General features: G+C 38.1%; 1 protein-coding gene across 1 annotated transcript in view; it reads left to right on the top strand.

Moving 5' to 3' along the window:
• The window catches only part of THBS2 (thrombospondin 2), a 31,376-nt gene extending 10,849 nt beyond the window's left edge, over positions 1-20,527 (top strand). The window contains exons 9-22 of the mRNA XM_010221569.2: positions 490-666; positions 2,328-2,501; positions 2,964-3,091; positions 3,196-3,348; positions 4,407-4,625; positions 8,082-8,189; positions 9,672-9,831; positions 10,996-11,114; positions 12,771-13,005; positions 15,476-15,703; positions 16,148-16,419; positions 17,319-17,416; positions 19,656-19,795; positions 20,437-20,527. Coding sequence (XP_010219871.2) covers positions 490-666; positions 2,328-2,501; positions 2,964-3,091; positions 3,196-3,348; positions 4,407-4,625; positions 8,082-8,189; positions 9,672-9,831; positions 10,996-11,114; positions 12,771-13,005; positions 15,476-15,703; positions 16,148-16,419; positions 17,319-17,416; positions 19,656-19,795; positions 20,437-20,444 — 2,219 coding nt within the window. The 3' untranslated portion in view covers positions 20,445-20,527. The remainder of the gene's footprint in view (positions 1-489; positions 667-2,327; positions 2,502-2,963; positions 3,092-3,195; positions 3,349-4,406; positions 4,626-8,081; positions 8,190-9,671; positions 9,832-10,995; positions 11,115-12,770; positions 13,006-15,475; positions 15,704-16,147; positions 16,420-17,318; positions 17,417-19,655; positions 19,796-20,436) is intronic.
• The last annotated feature ends 412 nt before the right edge of the window (positions 20,528-20,939 follow it).

The following is a 20,939-nucleotide window of genomic DNA, read 5'->3' as shown; positions in this document are numbered from 1 at the left end:
TCATGATTATTGGTACCTTCCTTTTGCACAGTAGTGTTTAGGAATACAATAATTAGAGGAAAGTTTTGCAGAATACCAAGCTGCTTTTATATTTATGGCACTTGGAAGTATTAAACCTGTCCCCAGTACTGTAACTCATACTATCGCACAAAGCCTCTCTATCCAATATACTATAGTACTAATGATTAGTGCTCAACCTACTAACTGTCCAAATGTTTATTTAAAACAAGTATTTGTTCTATTGGGACAAATTATTTTTAAATAAAATAACTAATATCTATGTTAGTCCTGTGTTTGTCATTGAGAGTCTTAAGAAACTTGTACTTGAACATCTGAACTGAAATCCTAGGCTTTGTAAGTGACAGTGGTAGGAAAGAGATAGGACATTGATGTGTGGTGAAGGGCTTATTAGAAGGCTAAGTTCACGGTAAGTTTGTATTACTGCTGCAGGTGAGCTATTTTCTTGAGTTTTGATCTTTTCTCTGGCAGTACGTCAAGATGGTGGCTGGAGTCACTGGTCTCCTTGGTCTTCATGTTCAGTGACCTGTGGAATAGGAAATATCACTCGTATCCGTCTCTGCAATTCTCCCATTCCTCAGATGGGAGGCAAAAATTGTGTGGGAAACGGCCGTGAAACAGAGAAATGTGAGAAGTCCCCATGTCCAGGTAAATCTGTGGGCTTAAGTGCAGGATGGAATCCAACTAGATTATTATGCATCTAGCTCCAATTTATAGTGAATTTTATGACAGAAAGTATAACTTGTAGTTTAGAGATGAAATACACCTTCATTTTTTGAATTTTGAAATTTAACACGAGCTGCAAAGGATGGTGTTTGTAGAGCTTTTAGGGGATGAGAAGTCAGGAATCTGGGATTCCTTTTGTGTTCTTCCCACTAACTGACTCTGTAGCCTCTTGAAAATCACAACAGTTCTCCACGGGTAAGTTAAGTGTTGCCTTGCTAATCTGTCTCTCTAGGATGTTTTGAGCATTATGACAATGCAGTCAGGTTTTGTAAACCTCTTAAGCTGTAAATTGTCTTTAAATGTTAAGAGTTTGAGAAAAAAAATCATCATTTAATGATTTATTCTGCAAAGCATGAAGATAAACATTTTCTTTCTCCAAGAGAGGTAGTAAAATGTATTAAGGATAGACGTATAAAGGATAGACATAGGGATAGATCATAATAACCAGATGAATATATGTATATGTGTTTTAAACTTATACAAACCATACTAAACCCTTTCTAGGCTATGTTTTTTTGTTCTCATCTACACTTTTCAACCTCTTTAGAGACTGCTTTTCATGCCACCCATTTTCTGTTTCCTTTTGTAAATGTTTCTCCCATTTAAAGAAAATAATAATGTTAACCTCCTTCTCTGTAGAGCCTTTCCATTCTAGCTGTGGGATATGAATCTAAAACTGATGTCAAGCTTTCTAAACGAATTGTATTTAAATAGCTATATACACTCTGTCTATTTTTTTTTTAATCCATGTGTATCAAATTAGCTGAGGTGACAAAGGTCACCTCAAGAACCACAATTTTTTACAACACTGCAAAACAACATAGAGTCAGGTTAAAAAATATTTGTACTTCTCAAAAATTCAAGAGCCCTAAGAGAATCAGTAGAGTTGCATCAGTTTAAAATGTGCAGAAGAGTCATTAAATTAGTGAGTGGAGTCAAGGAGCACTCTTCAAGCTATGCTAAGGAATGGATTACTAAACAAAAACAATAGCTGCAACAAAATGTAGTGGTCATACTACTAAAAAAATCATATCAAACAGTAGACTTGTGTCTAAGTTCTCACAGTAACACAATGGTTCCTTGCGTTCAATTTGTATGTTCACAGAGAATAAGAAACAGCATAGTATGTAATCAGTGGTCTTTTTTGAATGGAACGAATAGTGAGTGAACAGGTTGCCTTTCTAAACACACTGTTGCCCTAAAAAGCCATAGACTTCTAGTTTGTCTAGGCAATCTTTTGAATCCTGCAGTCAGATGCCGTTGTCCATACAAAATGGAAGCTTAGTAGGGAAGCCAGTGTACTGGTTTGGATCAATTTAAGTGGAAATACATAATGCCAGTGGACACTGCTTGTTGTTTTGAATTTTTGGCCAAAAATGCCTCTAAAGCAGTTGGGTATTTTTATATGTTTGTTTGTGTCTGAAGTATTGTTATCTTAGTATCAGGCTGTGCCAGTATCTTCCTCTATGTGGAAAAAAATTATTTCAGTCAACAATCTGAAGAAGGGATTGTTGTCATTGGCACCAAATGTCCTCAGCATATGGGATGTGATGATGTGATGCCTTTTGTTTTGTGTATTCCAGTGAACGGTCAGTGGGGTCCTTGGTCTCCATGGTCTGCCTGCACTGTTACCTGTGGAGGAGGGCTTCGTGAGAGATCTCGCCTCTGTAATAGTCCAGAGCCACAGTATGGAGGAATGCCATGTGTGGGAGATGTCAAACAACATGATATGTGCAATAAGAAGGACTGCCCAATTGGTTGGTATTTAGTCAGTCATTATTCACAATCTATATAACTATTATTGCTCTTATTTCTTTAACGGAAAACATATGAAGTGACATTGTGAAATCTACCTATTTCACTTTTATTTCAAGAAAGTTTTTAACTTTTGGGGGGTATTGTTTAAATCAGTGAGATTTTATACGTATTCTTGATACTGAATTTACCTGAACAAGTATGCCTTTTTTAAACAGGTCTCAATATGCTGTAATATATCCTACTCAAGGTAGCAATCTGTAGTATTTTCACATTCAATTAATATTATATTAAATGGATTTAATAACCCTAATTCCAAGGGGTTTATATGAGTGTGCTGCAACATGTGTGACCTAAGCTAAAGAACAGAGAATGCCTGTTTCTTAAACGTACTCTTATACAGCTTCTGTGCTGCTAACTTTTTTTGTCTTTGTTTTCATACACCTTTTTTGGTCTTCTTCCAGATGGGTGTTTGTCAAATCCTTGCTTTCCTGGAGCAGAGTGCAACAGTTACCCAGATGGGTCTTGGTCGTGTGGGCCATGTCCAGCAGGCTACCTTGGCAATGGCACAGTCTGTGAGGATCTTGATGAGGTAGACCTCATTTCTGTTAAGATCAAGAAATCACTGTGAAGCTCTCATTGTTTGGGAATAATAGAGTCATCTAACTGGGTTCTTCTTTCTTTCTTTTCCTGCAGTGTATAGCTGTACCAGATGTTTGCTTTAAGGTGAATCAGGTCCATCGCTGTGTGAACACAAATCCAGGTTTCCACTGCTTGCCATGTCCTCCACGCTATAAAGGAAGCCAGCCCTATGGAGTAGGACTGGAAGTAGCCAAGACAGAGAAGCAAGTAAGTGATGTTGAAGACAATTTGAAAGAGCTTAGAAACTGCAGCATTCTCACCTGAAAAGATCCGTGAGTGGAAAAAGTGATAAACTTGGGTGCCAAGGAAAGATAGTCTAAAATAGATCTATCTAGCTCCAGACTGTTTTTGATTTAAATGACAAAACATTGAATCTGATTTTTTTACAGGTCTTATTTTCTCTTGTCATCTTCATAGCTGGACAAAATAAGCAAAAAAATGCCAGGAGCAGGTTTTAATTCCCTGCTGAACACTCTTTTTTTTTTTTTTTTCTCTCAGCTCTAAATGCCTACATAGGGAAATCAGAACAGCTATCTTCATAAACATACTGCTATGAATATGGATATCATCAGACATTGTTTGAAGTTCTCACTCCCTAAATCTCAGTGGGTCAACACCTATGTGTGGGGAAAGATGGAAGGAATGGAAGTGATATTGATGACTATGGTTTGATAGACAATTAGGACAAAAATGTTGAAACAAATGTCATGAAACAGCTGCCTTCTTTCTGTTAAGCTAACCACCACAGATTGATTCAACATGTGAAGCCCAAATGCAAAACATATGCTAAACTTAAACTCTTCAGATACTGTCAATAAAAATAAGCAAAGTGATAAGTACAAGGTAATGAAAACTTACTACACCAGAATATGAAAATTCATTAGGCCCTTTGATTTAAGCAAAAAAAAAAATATATAATGCTTACACCCTGACAGGCAGTACACTAAAACAAACATGTGAGCACGCTCTACCTTCTGTTATAGAAACTGTGTGGGGATTAAAGATGTTTGAAAGAAAGTAGATTAAAGTAATCACTTGAATTACTTTTTGAATAGGGTCTAATATTTTTTCTGTGTTTTATTTTAATTAATTTCATCATACACATTTTCTGGAGTTCTGAACTGACAGAGCTATATGACTTACTAACCACAGTTCAATTACACAGTTTCTGCCTTTTTGCATCTGGATAACTGATCTGGTTTTGAAATAGCAGAGTTGGATACAAGTATCATTACCTTACAATAAGCATTCTGTATGTTTTACAGGTGTGTGAACCTGAGAATCCATGTAAGGACAAGACACACAGCTGCCACAAGTCTGCAGAATGTATCTATCTGGGCCATTTCAGTGATCCCATGTACAAGTGTGAATGTAGGACAGGCTATGCTGGTGACGGACGCATTTGTGGTGAAGATTCAGATTTGGATGGCTGGCCTAATAATAACTTGGTCTGTGCTGCTAATGCTACATACCATTGTGTGAAGGTAAGCAGAAACAGGATGATAAAAAGCCATGTCATAACCAAATTTTCCTTCTGTCATAGCTGAATTTTCTGGTGGTTGTTTTTATTTAAGCCTTGACTGTTACAACAGTCTATTACATATACACTATTACATCTGTGAGATGCTGTGAAATGTTTATTCATTTCTCGATCCAGTAATGGATAGGGAATTTTCAGAGGAATGGAATTCAGAGTCTTCTGTTTTGGATCTCTTCCTGTTAGATATTGAGAGAAGACTGGGGTGCCTCTGAATAGTACATTGAGCAAGAGCTGCTTAATGTGCATGTGCAGAGCACACAGCTAGCTAGAATTAAATGGAAATCTCTGGGACCAGGTGCATTAAGAAATCTTACCTGCAAGGCTTGTAAGACAGCCACTTAGGGTCTACAACTCTGAATCCATTCTCTTCCTTTTACAGACTTAAGCAGAGTGTGTCCTCTATGAAGCTTGGATTTAGAGCCTAAGATGATGGTTTGGCAATAGGAACCTAAGAGACGAATAAATAGAAAGAGTACAGCCCACTCTTACCATTCAGAAATGTGGAGTGGAAGCTCTTTGCTTTGGTTATCAGAATAACCTTTCTGCCAGATTAACTTTACTCTGGCATAAGACTGTTCTCCACCCTTGCTGCCAAGACTGAAACATTGTAGTAGAAAAGGAAATGTTCCGATGCCGAGAAAATAAGCGTTAGGGAGCCTAAAAATGGTTGGTTGTAGATTTAGCAGTAGTCGCCTATCATATATGTTCCCTACTATGATGGTCCTATGTTCTTCTGAAGAACACTGTAACTCCTCTTGGGCTCACTGGCTTGGCCTTCCTCTCAGCAGGAATTAAGTTGCTGAGAAAAGATGAACACACCTTAATGTCTCATCCTGATGGAGTGCTGCTGTGTAAAATCAGAATGAAGTTGTTTGAGTTCCACAAGCTTAGACATCTCATAAGTAGCCTGGCAGGTAGTTCCTTGAATCATGTTTCTGAGTGATGACCACACTGGTGATGATTGGTAGTTGAACAACAAGCAGGATAGAGGGGCATGAACTTTGCAGAAGTAAATTAAGCAACTAGGATGAAATGGACTATACTTGAGCAGGAGGCACAGCCATCTACACAGTTTCAAATACTTTTCAATGGTACCACTGACATTGTTGAATTATTATTTTTTTCCTCTTCAGCCTTTTGGTCTCTCTGTATTAAAACCATTTACCTCTAAAGCTATCATGCACTTCTACTGCAATAACTTACAACTAAAAATATAGTGGATTATAAAATGAGACAAGTTGCACAAAGACTAGGAAAGTCTGAAATCCACTTTCAACAAGATCAGCTAGCTTAATAAGAGAGTTCAAAGTCACTCACTTTGACTTTATCCACTTGAAGTCAAGAATCTGGTCTTTCTCAGCAGAAGGGAATTTCAGACATTGGTGGAAATGTGAGATTGTAATGCTGAACTTCTTCACCCTTGCTGATGCCTCTCTTTTGTGGATCCAGCCAGTTCAGCAATTGCAGATCATGTGTATATATATATATATATATATATATTTCATTCTTGACATCAGGATCTGCAACATGTTGACTCAAGATGTAACGTAACTGATCAGTTTTCATTTAAAATCCAACATGCTGAAGCTACTTAGAAAAATCTGCTTCCAAAGGTTGTTTCATGTGTTTCAATAATATATATGCTAAATATATTTATGATATGAGGGAAGTGGCAGGGGTGATTGCTCAGCCGCTCTCCATCATCTTTGAGAGGTCATGGAGAGCTGGGGTGGTACTGGAGGACTGGAAGAAAGCCAATCTCACTCCAGCCTTCAAAAAAGGCAAGAGGGAGGAGCCAGGAAACTACAGGCCAGTCAGCCTCACCTCCATTCCTGGAAAGGTGATGGAGCAGCTCATCCTAGAGACTATCTCTAGGTATGTCAAGGAAAAAAAGTTGATCAGGAGTAGTCAGCATGGATTCACCAAGGGGAAGTTGTGTTTGACGAACCTGATAGCCTTCTACAATGAGGTGACTGGCTGGATAGACAATGGGAGAGCTGTGGATGTTGTCTATCTTGACTTCAGCAAGGCTTTCGACACAGTCTCCCATAACATCCTCATAGGAAAGCTTAGGAAGTGTGGACTGGGTGAGTGGACAGTGAAGTGGATTGAAGACTGGCTAGATGGCAGAGCCCAGAGGGTGGTGATAAATGGGGCCAAGTCTGGTTCGAGACCTGTGGCCAGTGGCGTCCTGCAGGGGTCAGTACTGTGCCCGGTGCTCTTCAACTTGTTCATCAATGACTTGGACGAGGACACAGAGTGCACCCTCAGCAAGTTTGCAGATGACACCAAACTGGGAGGAGTGGCTGACACTCCCGAGGGCTGTGCTGCCTTTCAGAGAGACCTAGACTGAATGGAGAGCTGGGCAGAGAGAAACCTTATTCCTTCCCCTTATGTTGGGCAGAGAGGTTCAACAAGGACAAGTGCAGGGTCCTGCACCTGGGGAAAAACAACCCTAGGCACCAGTACAGATTAGGGGTTGACCTGCTGGAAGGTGGCTCTGTGGAGAGGCATTTGGGAGTCCTGGTTGATAACAGGTTAACCATGAGGCAGCAATGTGCCCTTGTGGCCAAGAAGCCCAATGGGATCCTGGCCTGCATTAGGAGGAGCGTTGCCAGCAGGTCGAGGGAGGTGATCTTCCCCCTCTACTCAGCTCTGGTGAGGCCGCACCTGGAGTACTGGGTGCAGTTCTGGGCTCCCCAGTACAAGAAGGACATTGAGCTTCTAGAAAGGGTGCAGCGTAGAGTGACAAAGATGATTAAGGGACTGCGGCATTTATCATATGAGTCAAGACTAAGAGAGTTGGGCCTGTTTAGTCTGGAGAAGAGAAGGCTGAGAGGAGATTTGATCAACACGTTCAAGTACCTGAGGGGTGATTGTAGGGAGGATGGGGCCAGGCTCTTCTCCTTGGTGGCCAGTGACAGGACGAGGGGTAACGTGTGCAAGTTGAGACATAGGAAGTTCCACCTCCATGTGAGGAAGATCTTCCTTCCTGTGAGAGTGACAGAGCTCTGGAACAGGCGGCCCAGAGAGGTTGTGGAGTCTCCTTCTCTGGAGATCTTCAAAACCCGCTTGGATGCCACCCTGTGCCACGTGCTCTAGGTGTCCTTGCTGGAGCAGGGGGATTGGACTAGATGATCTCTAGAGGTCCCTTCCAACGTTATGCATTCTGTGATTCTGTAAACTAATTAGAGGAAAATACTTTATTTAAAAGGGGTGAAGGGCCAGGAAGTATTAAAAATACAAGGCTTTCTTAGATTAAAAAGAGCAAATTAAGTTTTTTTTCCTGGAGTTGTTAGTGTCTGAAAATTAACTTATTGTATATTCAAGCTATATGAATAAGATAAGTAACAGTAAATAGTAATGAAAACATAATGTGCTGATTATTTCTTTTGAACAGGATAACTGCCCCCTTCTGCCTAACTCTGGCCAGGAAGACTTTGATAAAGATGGCAAAGGAGATGCCTGTGATGAGGATGATGACAATGATGGTGTTGAAGATGACAAAGTAAGATGTGTTTCTTTTTCTTCAGAACGTTGAGGTCTTTTAAGGAAAACCATTACAAGACCAAAAAGCATTATCAATTGTTGCCAACACTGTTTTCTCTGTCTGATGCACTGCAAGGCTGTGTTGGGGAAGGTCAAAGAGTAATGCTGAAGAGTGAATCGGAGCTGGGGGGTTCTGAGCTGAGCTATGTGAGCTCCATGTGAGCTCTGTGTTCAGCTGGACACATGAAAATGGGCATGGGCACTTCAGTTTAGTGGGAAGTGGTATTGAGTTTTATATTTTGTAATGAGAGCATGATGTCTCCTTTGTGTTTGAAAAGCATGTACATGTTATATTCGAGGTATGTTGGGAACTTACTATGGTGTAGGTATAATAGTAACTAATAACACATCCTATATGAGTGAAACTCACAGGAGGAAAGTAACTACCTGCTGCACACTTTTCTCCTTTGGATATGCCCACAGAATGATATTCATTTGTCTGCAGAGTCTGAAAGAATATTTGAAAGTCAAAGAATAATTGATAAGTAATATAACATATCTTTTAAAAATCATAACTAGCAGTTTAGATTTGAGCACTGTAAAATTCTGACTTGACTGTGTTTTGTACACTCAAGGATAATACATAAATTTCTGGAGAGGCTAGAATGTTTGGATGACATAATGATCTGTCCTGCTAAACTATGCTGTGCATGCGCACAGAGTGAAAGTAATCTAAAGATCTCTTCAAATGATCTCCCTTCACGTATCATGAAGCACTTACACTGCTTTGGTTTGGTCCTTCCTTGTTTTTCATGCCGATTACTTCCTTATTCCCATGAAAAAGCATAATTTAAGGATGTTTGAAGCATAAGATTTTTTTTTCAATAAAAATTGTGAACTTAAGTGACTTTTTTCAAAATTTTCCTAAAAGGAATAGTCAAAGGAGAAAATATGTTGGGTCAATTATTTTCTTTCACTTTGTCTTAAAAATCCTTTGCATTTTGTTATCATACACATTCTAGGGCAAAATACAAGAGAAAAATGAACCCATTTTTGAAGTGAAAAATATCAAAATGCTTCATTTAAAAATAGGACCATCTATACTAGCTTGTTCCAAATGTCAGAAAATTGATTCTAGTTCATTCTGCAAAAAATATGGTGATGAAGTTGGCCTCATTTTGGAATACATCCTGATTTTTGAAAAAAAAATACTAGTAGGATACAATTCTTCTGAAATATCTGAGTATACAACTATTTTCCCATTTGCTGCTCTACTAGTGAGATGTGGTATACACTTTACATGCTTTATACAGAAAGTTCACAGTGAGACAGGCTGCATAGAAACAGTCCTTTTACCATAAAATTTTCATCCACTAGAAAAATAATATATTTTCACCTTGACCTGTGGCCATGATGAAGAAGAATTACTACTTCATAGTGGGCACTCATTCCCTCAATTCCAGTTGTAATTTATACTTTTCAATCTTTTATTCCTCACTAGGACAATTGCCCTCTTCTCTTCAACCCTCGTCAGTTTGATTATGACAAGGATGAAGTTGGTGACCGCTGTGATAATTGCCCCTATGTGCACAACCCGGCTCAAATTGACACAGATAATAATGGGGAGGGTGACTCATGTGCTGTGGATATTGACGGAGATGGTATGTTTTTAGTGGAAATGTTTCTACGGAAGCATTGCGGAGTGTACAGCACTCCAACACATTTTATGTCTTAAGATATTATTCAAGGTGCTTATTTTATTTACCAGTGCATGCCTATATGCCCCAGTTTGGGTTAGAATAAGGGGATAAGCACAGAAATATTTTTTAAAAGTTGTATATCCTTGCAGCATTTCAACTTATGAGAATCCAGAAGTTGAAGAATTTAGAAACTGAAAAAGAAATGAGGTCTTGTTTTTTCTTTAATAAACTTGTAATCTTTTGGTCGCGTATCTGATTTGAACTTCTGGATGTATTAAAATCCTCTCATCCTGCAAATCATTAGGTTCTTAGTAGTACTCATGAGGACTCTACGTATGTATGAAAAGAAAAATCTAATTTCATGTTATTTGCTGAAAGACTGTACAAATATCCAGAGATCATATGACACTAAAAAAAAACCATATATCCTTTCCAGACAGCTATGCAAAAATGTCTTGATTTTGCTTCTTTTCAACATGTTGTAGTTTGCAGAGGGGTTATCCATTGCACAATGATATTTCCAGAAGGGGAATAGTTTCTATGGAAATTTCATATGCTGTACAATGTGATGCACATATTTAGTAAGATAAAATCTTTAATTGCTGAGATGGCTAACCATTAATGCAGTTGCTCCTGTGTAGAGCTCTTAAGAAATTCCTCCATGATAGTGCTGTCCATTCTGCATGTTTCCTCAGAAGGTCTGGGAATAAATTACAAGCCATATTAATCAAAAATAAAATATCTACCTGTTTTTTCATTACTTTAACAAATATAAAATATATGGTTAAAAAGGGGACTAAATTGTTCAAATGTAACCAGCCCTTAAGCTAGCAAAATCTCTTTGCGGGGAAAAAAAACAAAACCCAAAAAACAAACTCCCCCCAAAATAGTAAAATGGAAGTGCTTATTATAACAAGAAAGGTGGGATTGGTACCATATGTTTTTCTAATGCTAATCTTTTCACTGTTTCATTTTCAGTGTGCTGTTGTAGCAATTAGAAGGCCTATGAACCTCTTAAGAGCCTTCCTTTTGTAGTGGTGACTCCTATTGTATATGGCTAGGTATGTGCTGGATGCCGTATCGTTCTAATTTCTTTGAATTGTTTTTTACTTTTTCTTCCCTCAGACATTTTTAATGAACGGGATAACTGTCCTTATGTTTACAACACAGACCAGAGTGATACAGATGGTGATGGTGTTGGTGATCAATGTGATAACTGTCCACTGATGCATAATCCGGACCAGGTAAATATGAGGCAGTGTTTCATTAATACGAATTCTGGAACAAGGGCAGAGATGGAAAGGGAAACATTTGAGGAAATACCTGAAGCTGTTACTATTTCTGTTGCATTGCAATTGTATAATACGTGTCGACTGAAGGAACTGTACCATGTACTTTCATGTAATATCAACACATATGTGGTCCGTACCGCAACATTTTAAAAATATTGGGAGCAGTGATCTCTGATAGCCTGACGCATTGTGTTATCCCCCAAAAGTCTGAGGCAGGGGATGATCAGAGGCCAGAGGAAGACAGGGGGTAGAAGGAGTGGGCTGTTTCCTGTGAGGACCAGGGTGAGTACTGGGATGGAGGGCCAGATAGAAACGAAAAGCAGAAAGCTACTGGTGCTGGACAGACTCTGAGATAAAATAGCTTGTTTTGCTTGCACATAAACATAAATCACACCAGTGCTGTATTGTAGACTTTTTAACAGAAAATATGTGGTTATGGAAATAGTGACATTAGATATTTCTTGCCCCCAAGAAAGCCGAGAAAAAGGCTAAACAAGGAAACGACAATAGAAAACTCAGCTGTTTTGTCCAGGGATACAGAGCAGTTTGGATGAATAAAACAGTAAAATATGTTTTTTTCAATACTTTTCAAGGGTGCAACACTTTATTCCCTTGTGTTTTGCAGCTGAATCCTCTGGGATTTATAATAATACAGAGTTAATGAAATTTGCTTCATTGTAGGACTCAGTAGTATTACTGAGGTCAATAATAGTTGTTAATACCACTTAAAAAAAAAAAAAAAAAAAAACAACTTACTGGAGCAAAAAAGATTATATGAGCTGCACACATTACCCAGAACTGAATTGTCTTGAGATAATAAATTAATGTGAGAAAATGCTTGGCTATTTGAAGTGCATATAGTTATGTACCCTCATATTTCGTGCCTTCAGTATTAATTGTATTCAAGGAAAGAATTTTACAACACAGCAGTCTATATTACTAAGTAATTACATCAGAGTTGCAACTTTAATATCTTGAAAGAATACTCCTGTGCCCATTTCAAATTCTGGTATTGTTGTAGGAATTGCTATCAGTCCCCGTTAGCTGTAGGGCTGAACAGGTGCTTTTTTTGCTTATTCTCCCATCTCAAGTTGTCGGATCTCTTTGTATCAAATGAAAGAGAAGTAGAATGATAATGCCTTTAGCTCTCTTGTACCTTCAAGCTCTTTTTTCTCCCATGGCAAGTCTGTATATTCTCAGGGCCGCGTTTAGTGTGCCTGTGTTTGTTGATGCATGTGTGGATAAGTAATGTCAAGCAAACAGTATTGTCCAGATAAGCACACTGCTCAGCTTGCAGCATACCCATCACATATGATGGTATGCAAGAGTTTGCAAGGGAATGAGATAAATGAAGATCATGACCATGGACCTACCCTGGTATATCTTTGGTATCTTTGGTACCAGTATAGCAGCAGAAGCATCTATACTAATCCTGAAGTTTGGAATTATGTTTATGCTTTAAGGAAGGACAGATGCCATTACAATATCACTTCTTCCATAGAAGTTCTCGAAGAGAAATGCTGAGAAATAAAGTACTAGGCTATCCCTACTTTTGCTTTAATTAAAAATAAAAAAAAAATCACTTTTTTTTTCCTCCTCCTTTGTTAGACTGATGCAGATAATGACCTTGTTGGTGACCAGTGTGACAATAATGAGGATATAGATGAAGATGGTCACCAGAACAACCAAGATAACTGCCCTTACATCCCCAACGCTAACCAAGCTGACCATGACAAGGATGGTAAAGGGGATGCCTGTGATCCTGACGATGACAATGATGGCGTCCCTGATGATAGGGACAATTGTCGCCTCAGATACAATCCTGAGCAGGAGGACTCTGATGGTAAGACCAGTATAGTATGAACTTGATTTGGTTCTTAGAATCCAATTCTGATTTTGGGGTGTTCATATTTGTTTAAGAGAAAGATTTCAGCTCAAATGGAGCTGGTTCTGACATGCTAGACATCATGGACATTGATGGAATTGCACTGTTTCTCCTTCAAATACCACTGTAATCTATCTATGAGTAATGGCCTTTGCAATGTATGCATGTGAGCAATTTCTATTCTGAGTTATAGACCTTACTGGGGTCATTCTGTAATTGTGTTGGTGAAATTGAAAGCAGAACTCAGTTCTTATATAATATAGCTGGCATATACATTTAGAAAGACCAATTCCTGATTTCTGGGTAAAAGAACTTTGCTGTAGGAAGCGTTATCTTTCAGTCCAATGATATAATGGGAGTGTCTTTGCACTTGGAGTCTTTGGAATGGCTCCTTAATTTTAGGACTATCTCAAAACAAGGGTCGACTCCAAATGGGCAGTCTGTTACAATCAGGCACCACCTAGATTTGCAAGTGAGTCTGCCTTTATGTATAGTGTAAGTAAGTTTTTGCAAAAAAAAAAAAAAAAAAAAAGGAGAGTAAATTGAAATAGTTTAGCTGGCTTAGCACTGTAATCAATGGCAGGCCAACAAAAAGCTTGGAAAAGAGATAAATAAAGCTAAAAGATGCTCCCATGCTCTTGAAGATGTGAACATTTAAAGACAAAGCCGTGGATAGAGCTGTTGGATGTGGATGGGTAAATAAATGCTTTCTGACTTTCTGGAAATGGCATCAATGTTGTCAGTACCAAATTAGTACCAAATGGAATGTCAGCAGGCCTTTTAATCAATAATTACATTATCCTATTACTCAAGAATTACCTCTTTGATATTGGCGAAGTGAATAAAACTGGAAATTCAATCTTTTCTCTTTAAATAGTAAGATTAAAAAATGCAAGAGCACACAACTGATCAGGATTGAGAGTTCCGCATGGCTGATTGGTAGAGTGGAAAATGGAACCATTTTACCGCCTATCTCAACTGCAGAAAATCTTTGAGATATTAGACGCTTTCTTTCACTCCTTTTTAAATTTATTTTTCTTTTCTTTCCTTTTTTTTTTTTTTTTTTTTTTTGCTGCCTTAAATTCTTTTCTCTTCTTTCTCTCTGAAACCTTCATACTAGAGTAATACTGGGTTGGTTATGCACATTAATTTAGCTTTGAAGCTGTGAAGCTTGATAATAGGCTAGTGGTATCATTGTTCTTTCCCATTACATTAATTCCCATGTTAGAGTAGTTGCAAACACTAAGATTACTACAGCTATCCTCAGCTACATAAGGATATAATCTAATTAGCTGGTCATTCTAATTTTGGATTAATAGCTATGGTAAGCCAGTGGTTTTTGTTGTGAAAATTGGAGTTAATATGTTACTGTATTGCTTCGCTAAGTCCTTTAGAGTTTGTACTATTATATGCTACTGAATTATAGTGTTATTGAGCATGGGGCTTCAGGAGGGGAGAGGGGATATCTCCTTTCACTCTTTGCTTTTCCAGACCAAAGGCGCCTACTGGTTTCTACCAATTTTGTAGGTAAATTAAGAAGGAAGATTTCTTTTAGTGTTCCTTTTTTGATATTGAGCATAGTAAAATTACTGAACTGCAGGTCAACTGTGTCTGAGCTATATGTCTTTTTATGTTCTCCAAAAGACTTCTTGCAGTTCAGATACTTAATATTTCCATGCCTCCAAGTCTAGTGTGGTTGGATAGTTCTTTTTTTCTTTTTTTTTTTCTTTCATCTGTATTGTTTCTAAGACAAATTGTTCACTACAAATAGATGAATGATTAGACATGTATACATATTTTACTGTAATACTGCCCCTACTTTCTTTTGACATTGAGGCAATATTTCTGCTATCAAAAGCACCCTTGATGAAATGTTCTGGAAATAATCTTGAGACACAGAGATAAAAGTCTTAAAGTTGAATATGTTTAACAGTAGGTAGGGTTTTAGTATCAGGCCGGAGAGTTAAGATTTTCAACAGTATTTCTCTAATTCATGTTCATTGCATCTATTTAAACCTTGTATCCACATCTGGGACAAATCAAACCTGAAATGTGGTACGTGCATTAGGAAATTACATGGCCATTTGCAATTTCCAACTCCCCCGATCTTGATTCTAAGGCAGTTTATGGACTATGGGCCAGATTGATCATTGTCATAAACCCATCAGCAGGACAATTTTATTAACAGTGATTTTGGCCCTGATTTAAGTCAGTGACTTCTGTGTTAGAGTATGTCCCCCAGTCTTTACAGGCGATTTTTGAAAATGGATTTTCAGGGAATGAGACTTTATGTGGAATTATTCGTAGCTCTTTGAGAAACAGAAAAATAGCATGCTCATATACATCACAGATTTATTCCGTTAATCAGAGAGTTTTTAGGAAGGATGGATAAGTTGCTAACAACTATGTTTATGTATATTGCTGATAGGTGATGGCAGAGGTGACATTTGCAAAGATGATTTTGACAATGACAATGTCCCAGACATTTATGATGTATGCCCTGAAAATAATGCCATCAGTGAAACTGACTTCAGGAAGTTCCAGATGGTCCCCTTGGACCCCAAGGGTACAGCTCAGATTGATCCCAACTGGGTTATTCGCCACCAAGGCAAGGAACTGGTACAGACTGCCAACTCTGATCCTGGAATAGCTGTAGGTGAGTATCACCTTTCAGCCAGCATTTTTGAAAAAGTAAACAGTGATCTAGGGATTAAAGAAAAAAAAAACACACCTTTTCAGTGTTCTGAGTTTGTCACTGAAATATGTGGGCAGTGTATGTGCCCAAATTAAGAATAGTTCAGTACCGTTTGCCTTTATTTATCCTTATAACTTGTCATTGACTGTAACACATAAAATATCCAATCCAAGAACTTGGCATAAATATGGTGCCTGTTGTCTTCAATGCCTCTTGTAGGCATCTTATTTCTCTCTAGAAACCTCTGTGAGTTAGGTAGGCAATCATAACTGCCTCTCTTTTACAGATAGGGAAACTGAAAAAGATAGTTTACAACTCTTGGAGAAGCTTAGTCTCAGAGCAGGGGTTTACAGGCATGGGCAACCAGATTTGACTGAATGGTTTGTGTCTTTCATCCTCTCCCAGGCTATGATGAGTTCAGCTCTGTTGACTTCAGTGGCACATTCTATGTTAACACAGACCGCGATGATGACTATGCTGGCTTTGTGTTTGGCTACCAGTCCAGCAGTCGGTTTTATGTCTTGATGTGGAAGCAGGTCACTCAGACCTACTGGGAGGATAAACCCACCAGGGCATATGGCTATTCTGGTGTGTCACTCAAAGTAGTGAACTCAACAACTGGTACTGGCGAACACTTGAGAAATGCTCTCTGGCACACAGGAAACACCCCTGGACAGGTGAGGGATGATGGTGTGTGACTAATGCATTAGAAAGAAGAGGGGTGTCTGGAAATGAATTTTCTTTGATATTTATAAATGATCATCTTATCTTAAGTTTCCATATTATTATTGTCAATAATAACATTTTTATTGTGTTTCAAATAAAATGTAATGTATAAAATATGTATAGAAGAAAATATATAAGAAAATGTATAAAAGGGATGATTTAGTGTGGCCTAAAGAAAAAAGAAGTGAGAGATCTGCTTTCTATATTGGAACTTAGACTCCTTTAATACTCCAGCTTGTTTGAATTATACTTTGTTTAAAGTTCAGTAACCAATGAGAGCAAAAGAATAAAAAATGAAAAATAAAGAGAAAGTTTGCTGCTGTTCCAAGTAGGTTCCAGCCATGGAAGAAACTTGTGCCTTTTGGAAATCAAATTAGTGGGGCTTCACCCATGAATAGGAGTTCCACACTTTGTAGATGGATCAAGGAACGAGGTCTTCACAGAATGTTCCTGTGTCAGTTTTAAAGAATAGGTTGCAGGCGAAAACATTGGTGCAAGTTGCAGTCCCTTTCCTTCAGCTGAGCCACTCCAACAGATAAAGCATCGAATCTGGCAGCGTGGGTGAATATGTGCATACAGGCAGCACTTCATAAAGGAGGTCTGACTGGACGTTGAAATGGTCTTTACTGATTTCAAGTTTGAAACTACAAATTAATAACTGATAGCTAATTAAAGACAGAAATTTTGCTTTCACTGGAAGTGAGCCTACTGTAAAAGCTATGCTGATAATACCATCAAACGCTTTTTAGTTTCACACTCTGCAGCAAATATCCTGTGGATGCATATTGGTTACTATAGTGCATGTACAGTATGAGCTGTTTCTAATAACACATTCGTATTCCTGCTGTAGGTGCGTACTTTGTGGCATGATCCCAAGAACATTGGCTGGAAAGATTATACTGCCTACAGGTGGCATTTGATTCATCGGCCTAAAACAGGCTTAATAAAGTAAGAAATGCTTCCATGCCTCTCTACTAGTAACATAACTTCTGTCTCTGTTGATTTTATTTGTTAGTTCTGCTGCTGCTGATCCTTTCATGTTATTGGAGATATTTTGTTATCTTTAGAATATCAGAAAGAATAATAATTAGAATAATATTTTCTTTTTCAGGTGTATTTAATCTGTTTTTGGTTGTTCAATACTTATATCAGCTAAATATTCTATTTTTTTTAAAAGCCTTTCTCAACAGCTCCTCTGTAAAAGGACCAAGAATTCTTATGCAAAACTAAAAAGCAAGATTAGAGCATGAGATTCTTCCCAGTCTCTGGAATTTGAATGAATGAAATTAATTAGAAACATCAGAATTGCCACAGGGAAGCAGGCCAATGGCCTGTCTGCTTCAGCATCCTGTCTCCAATAGTGGCTTATATGAGATACTTTAGAAGTATCTAAAAACACATCTGTAAAGCACATAAAAAAGGAAGCTATGGCATATTACTCTCATTAGACACAGCTGTTTATCTGATGTTCAAGAGAAGAAGCATCAACTGTCCAGGTTGTTTTTATCTTGCACTAACTGCTGTTCACTGAAAGGAGTGTTTTTAATGGAACAGAGTCTGACCCTACTTCCCTGTGTCTGATTATGTTGTACTTTAGTATGAGCAGGTTGGTTTCATTTGGCTATGTAAAGCAGCAGATAGATGATGGATAGATAAAGTAAACTATCTGGCTTTTGGAAGGAAAGGAAAAATGCTTTTGCATATGTTGTCAGTCTCATGTCAGTCACATTCATTCATGTTACTGTTACTTGTATCTACCTTTGAAAAATTTAGTCAGTTGCAAAATCAGGTTGCTGCAATTGGCATCCTGTTAGATCAAACTATCCTGACAAATTCTATGGTCTAGGGCATTACATTCCTTCCTGCTATTGGACATGCTGGTAGAAAATAAATAAAAATTTAAAGCTATACTTGCAAAATAATTGAAAATAGTATTTGTTCGGAAATAGGAATGCAATATTAACATGACAGGAGCTGGATAATTTTGTTATTGGGATGAATAGTTTATTGATCTCTCTTCTCATGTGTATTAGATTGTCAGTTTTGAGAATTCATTTTAAATCCAATGAGATGAACATAAATAATTGTCAGAGTTTTAGCAACTGTTCCTTTTACCTTCCCTTAAATACTGTTTTCAGAAGGCACATTCATACTGGGCTTCATGCTTCTTTTAGAAAATGAAGCACGCCTCAAATTGGAGCACATCCTGCATGAGGGAGACCCACGTTTAAATTGCTTTCCTGCAGAAGTCAAAATCTGTCTGAAACCTTTGAGTTGGTAGGGGAGCTGCTGTAGTGTGATCCTCTTTTGAAGACATTCTGCTTCATGTAGCTAATGAAATACCAATTTGTACAGGACTATAGTCCTGTTCTCCAAAGAGTACTCTGGTCATTATCAAGTCACTTCTCATTTGGCCCAAAGGCTTTTTGATGAGATTGAGAGTCTAAGAACCTTGGCTCACTCTCCTGTGAGAAGTAGGAAAGCCAGTTTTAAGGACTGGGAACCAATCTGGTAGAGAGGGAAAATGGAGAGGTTCCTTGGCCCCTAGGTGGATGCCTGAATAACTCATAAATTGGAAAAGGAGGACGTAGTTCTCTCTTGTCTGTGAGTCTAGTTTTTTTTTGTGTCCAGATCCTTCCAGCTTTCATTAGGCTCTTAAAATGTTTGAAATTGAAATTTACCATGTCTCCAATTAAATATTTTGTTTTAACCTAAAGGAATAGTTCAGCCCGTTCCTTATGCTCCAAAAGACAGAGTGCAAGTGCTCCTTGCACCAAAAGACAGATAAATCAGTGATTCATGGAGCTGTAAAGATGACATTGTTAAGTGATATGGCTAAATTTTGTGTTAACCTCTGAGTTCACAGGGACATGGACTTATCAATGAATGATAGTACATGACATTGTTAATTCCAGGAGACATGACTACTAATAAAGAACTGGGAAATCTTTTGCAGATGGTGTGCATAAAATTACTTGTGGAACAGTTCTACTGCTTCTGATTAATGGGTTATGGCTGCCAGCCAGGTGGGCGTGAGATAGAATTGAAGAGAGATCCTTACAATGTAGTTATTATCTGGTGCCTCACTGGAATCAAATTTGGAATTATTTCTTGGAAACTCCTATCAGCCCTTATCACTGGACACAATTATTCTTCTGTTCTAATTTATGTTTGTTCTTGTTTACAGAGTTTTAGTGTATGAAGGGAAGCAAGTCATGGTGGATTCTGGACCAATCTATGATACAACCTTTGCTGGTGGACGTTTAGGTCTTTTTGTCTTCTCTCAAGAGATGGTCTATTTCTCTGACCTCAAATATGAATGCAGAGGTTAGTTGTCTGGAAAATGCTGATGCATTTGATACCTATGTGCAGGCACAAACTGTGGAAATGAAAAGTATTTTTTAGTTAGCAATGGTAATACAGCATGTAGTAAGCCTGCATTTGTTAAAATACCATGGATGCTTTTTGCCCCATAGTCATTTCAATTTGAATAATAAAACACAGGTGTTTAATAGTACCCACCTGCAAAAAATGAGATAGCATTCTAACTGTATATCTTACTAAGAATTTTATATATTTATCCACTACCCTTTGTAGTCTGTTTCAGTATGTCCTGCGGGCACACAGAGACTTCTGACTCATCCCCCCTTCGAAAGGCATAAGGGGGAGAGTTGATATTTTTAATGAGAATGTCTTTATATCATGTCTCCCCAAAAATGTTTTGAAATACAGCAAATGCTTTCCCAGATTTTTTATATATGATTACATATATACATACATACAGAGATATATACATATGTGTGTGTGTGTGACATAAGCAAGGTGACATTTGTAGGAAAATGTAGAACAGGAAGCATTGTGCTGCCTCCATTCTACTGAATCATGATGGAGTTATGTTCTAATCTGAATGGATTCCAAATTAAGTAAAACAACCACAACAGTCAATATCTTTTTCTCATTTCTTTCAGATGCTTGAGCAATAGTTGCTGCATTACCAGCAAAGTACTGTAGATGCTGTGTGCTCTGCAACCTAGACACCTCAGTGCGTCCTGGTACTCCCAGTTTCTTTTCTTCTGTACCTCCTTCTCTGTCCTCATGTTCCACTGACCAGGTACCTGCCTGCTGCCAGGAGTGCCTCAGCCATCCTTCTACCCAAGTGCCTTCTCACAGCCAGAACTAATGAAACTGAAATGTGAGCGTCCGACCCACTGCTGAAGTTAAAAACAAAACAAAACAAAAACAACAAACAAACAAACAAAAAACAGATTGATACATTAGAACACTTTAGTGGAGCGAAAACCTATCAAGACATCTTAGCTTATTTGTCTTTTTAAAGAATAATGTTTACATATAAAAATGTAATTTCTCTGATTATATATATGAAGAAGAAAAGGGGATAATGATTATTATTCCTTGTCTTTAAGTGGGAAGAAAAAGGTGTCCGAATAACTCTTTAGGCATATGGTTGACG

This window comes from Tinamus guttatus, unplaced genomic scaffold (assembly GCF_059628265.1).
Source record: "Tinamus guttatus ecotype Peru unplaced genomic scaffold, ASM5962826v1 Tinamus_guttatus_pri_ptg000601l, whole genome shotgun sequence".
Taxonomy (NCBI): Eukaryota; Metazoa; Chordata; class Aves; order Tinamiformes; family Tinamidae; genus Tinamus; species Tinamus guttatus.
Note: the sequence above shows the minus strand (reverse complement) of the source record. Positions and strands in the feature narration are given on the sequence as shown.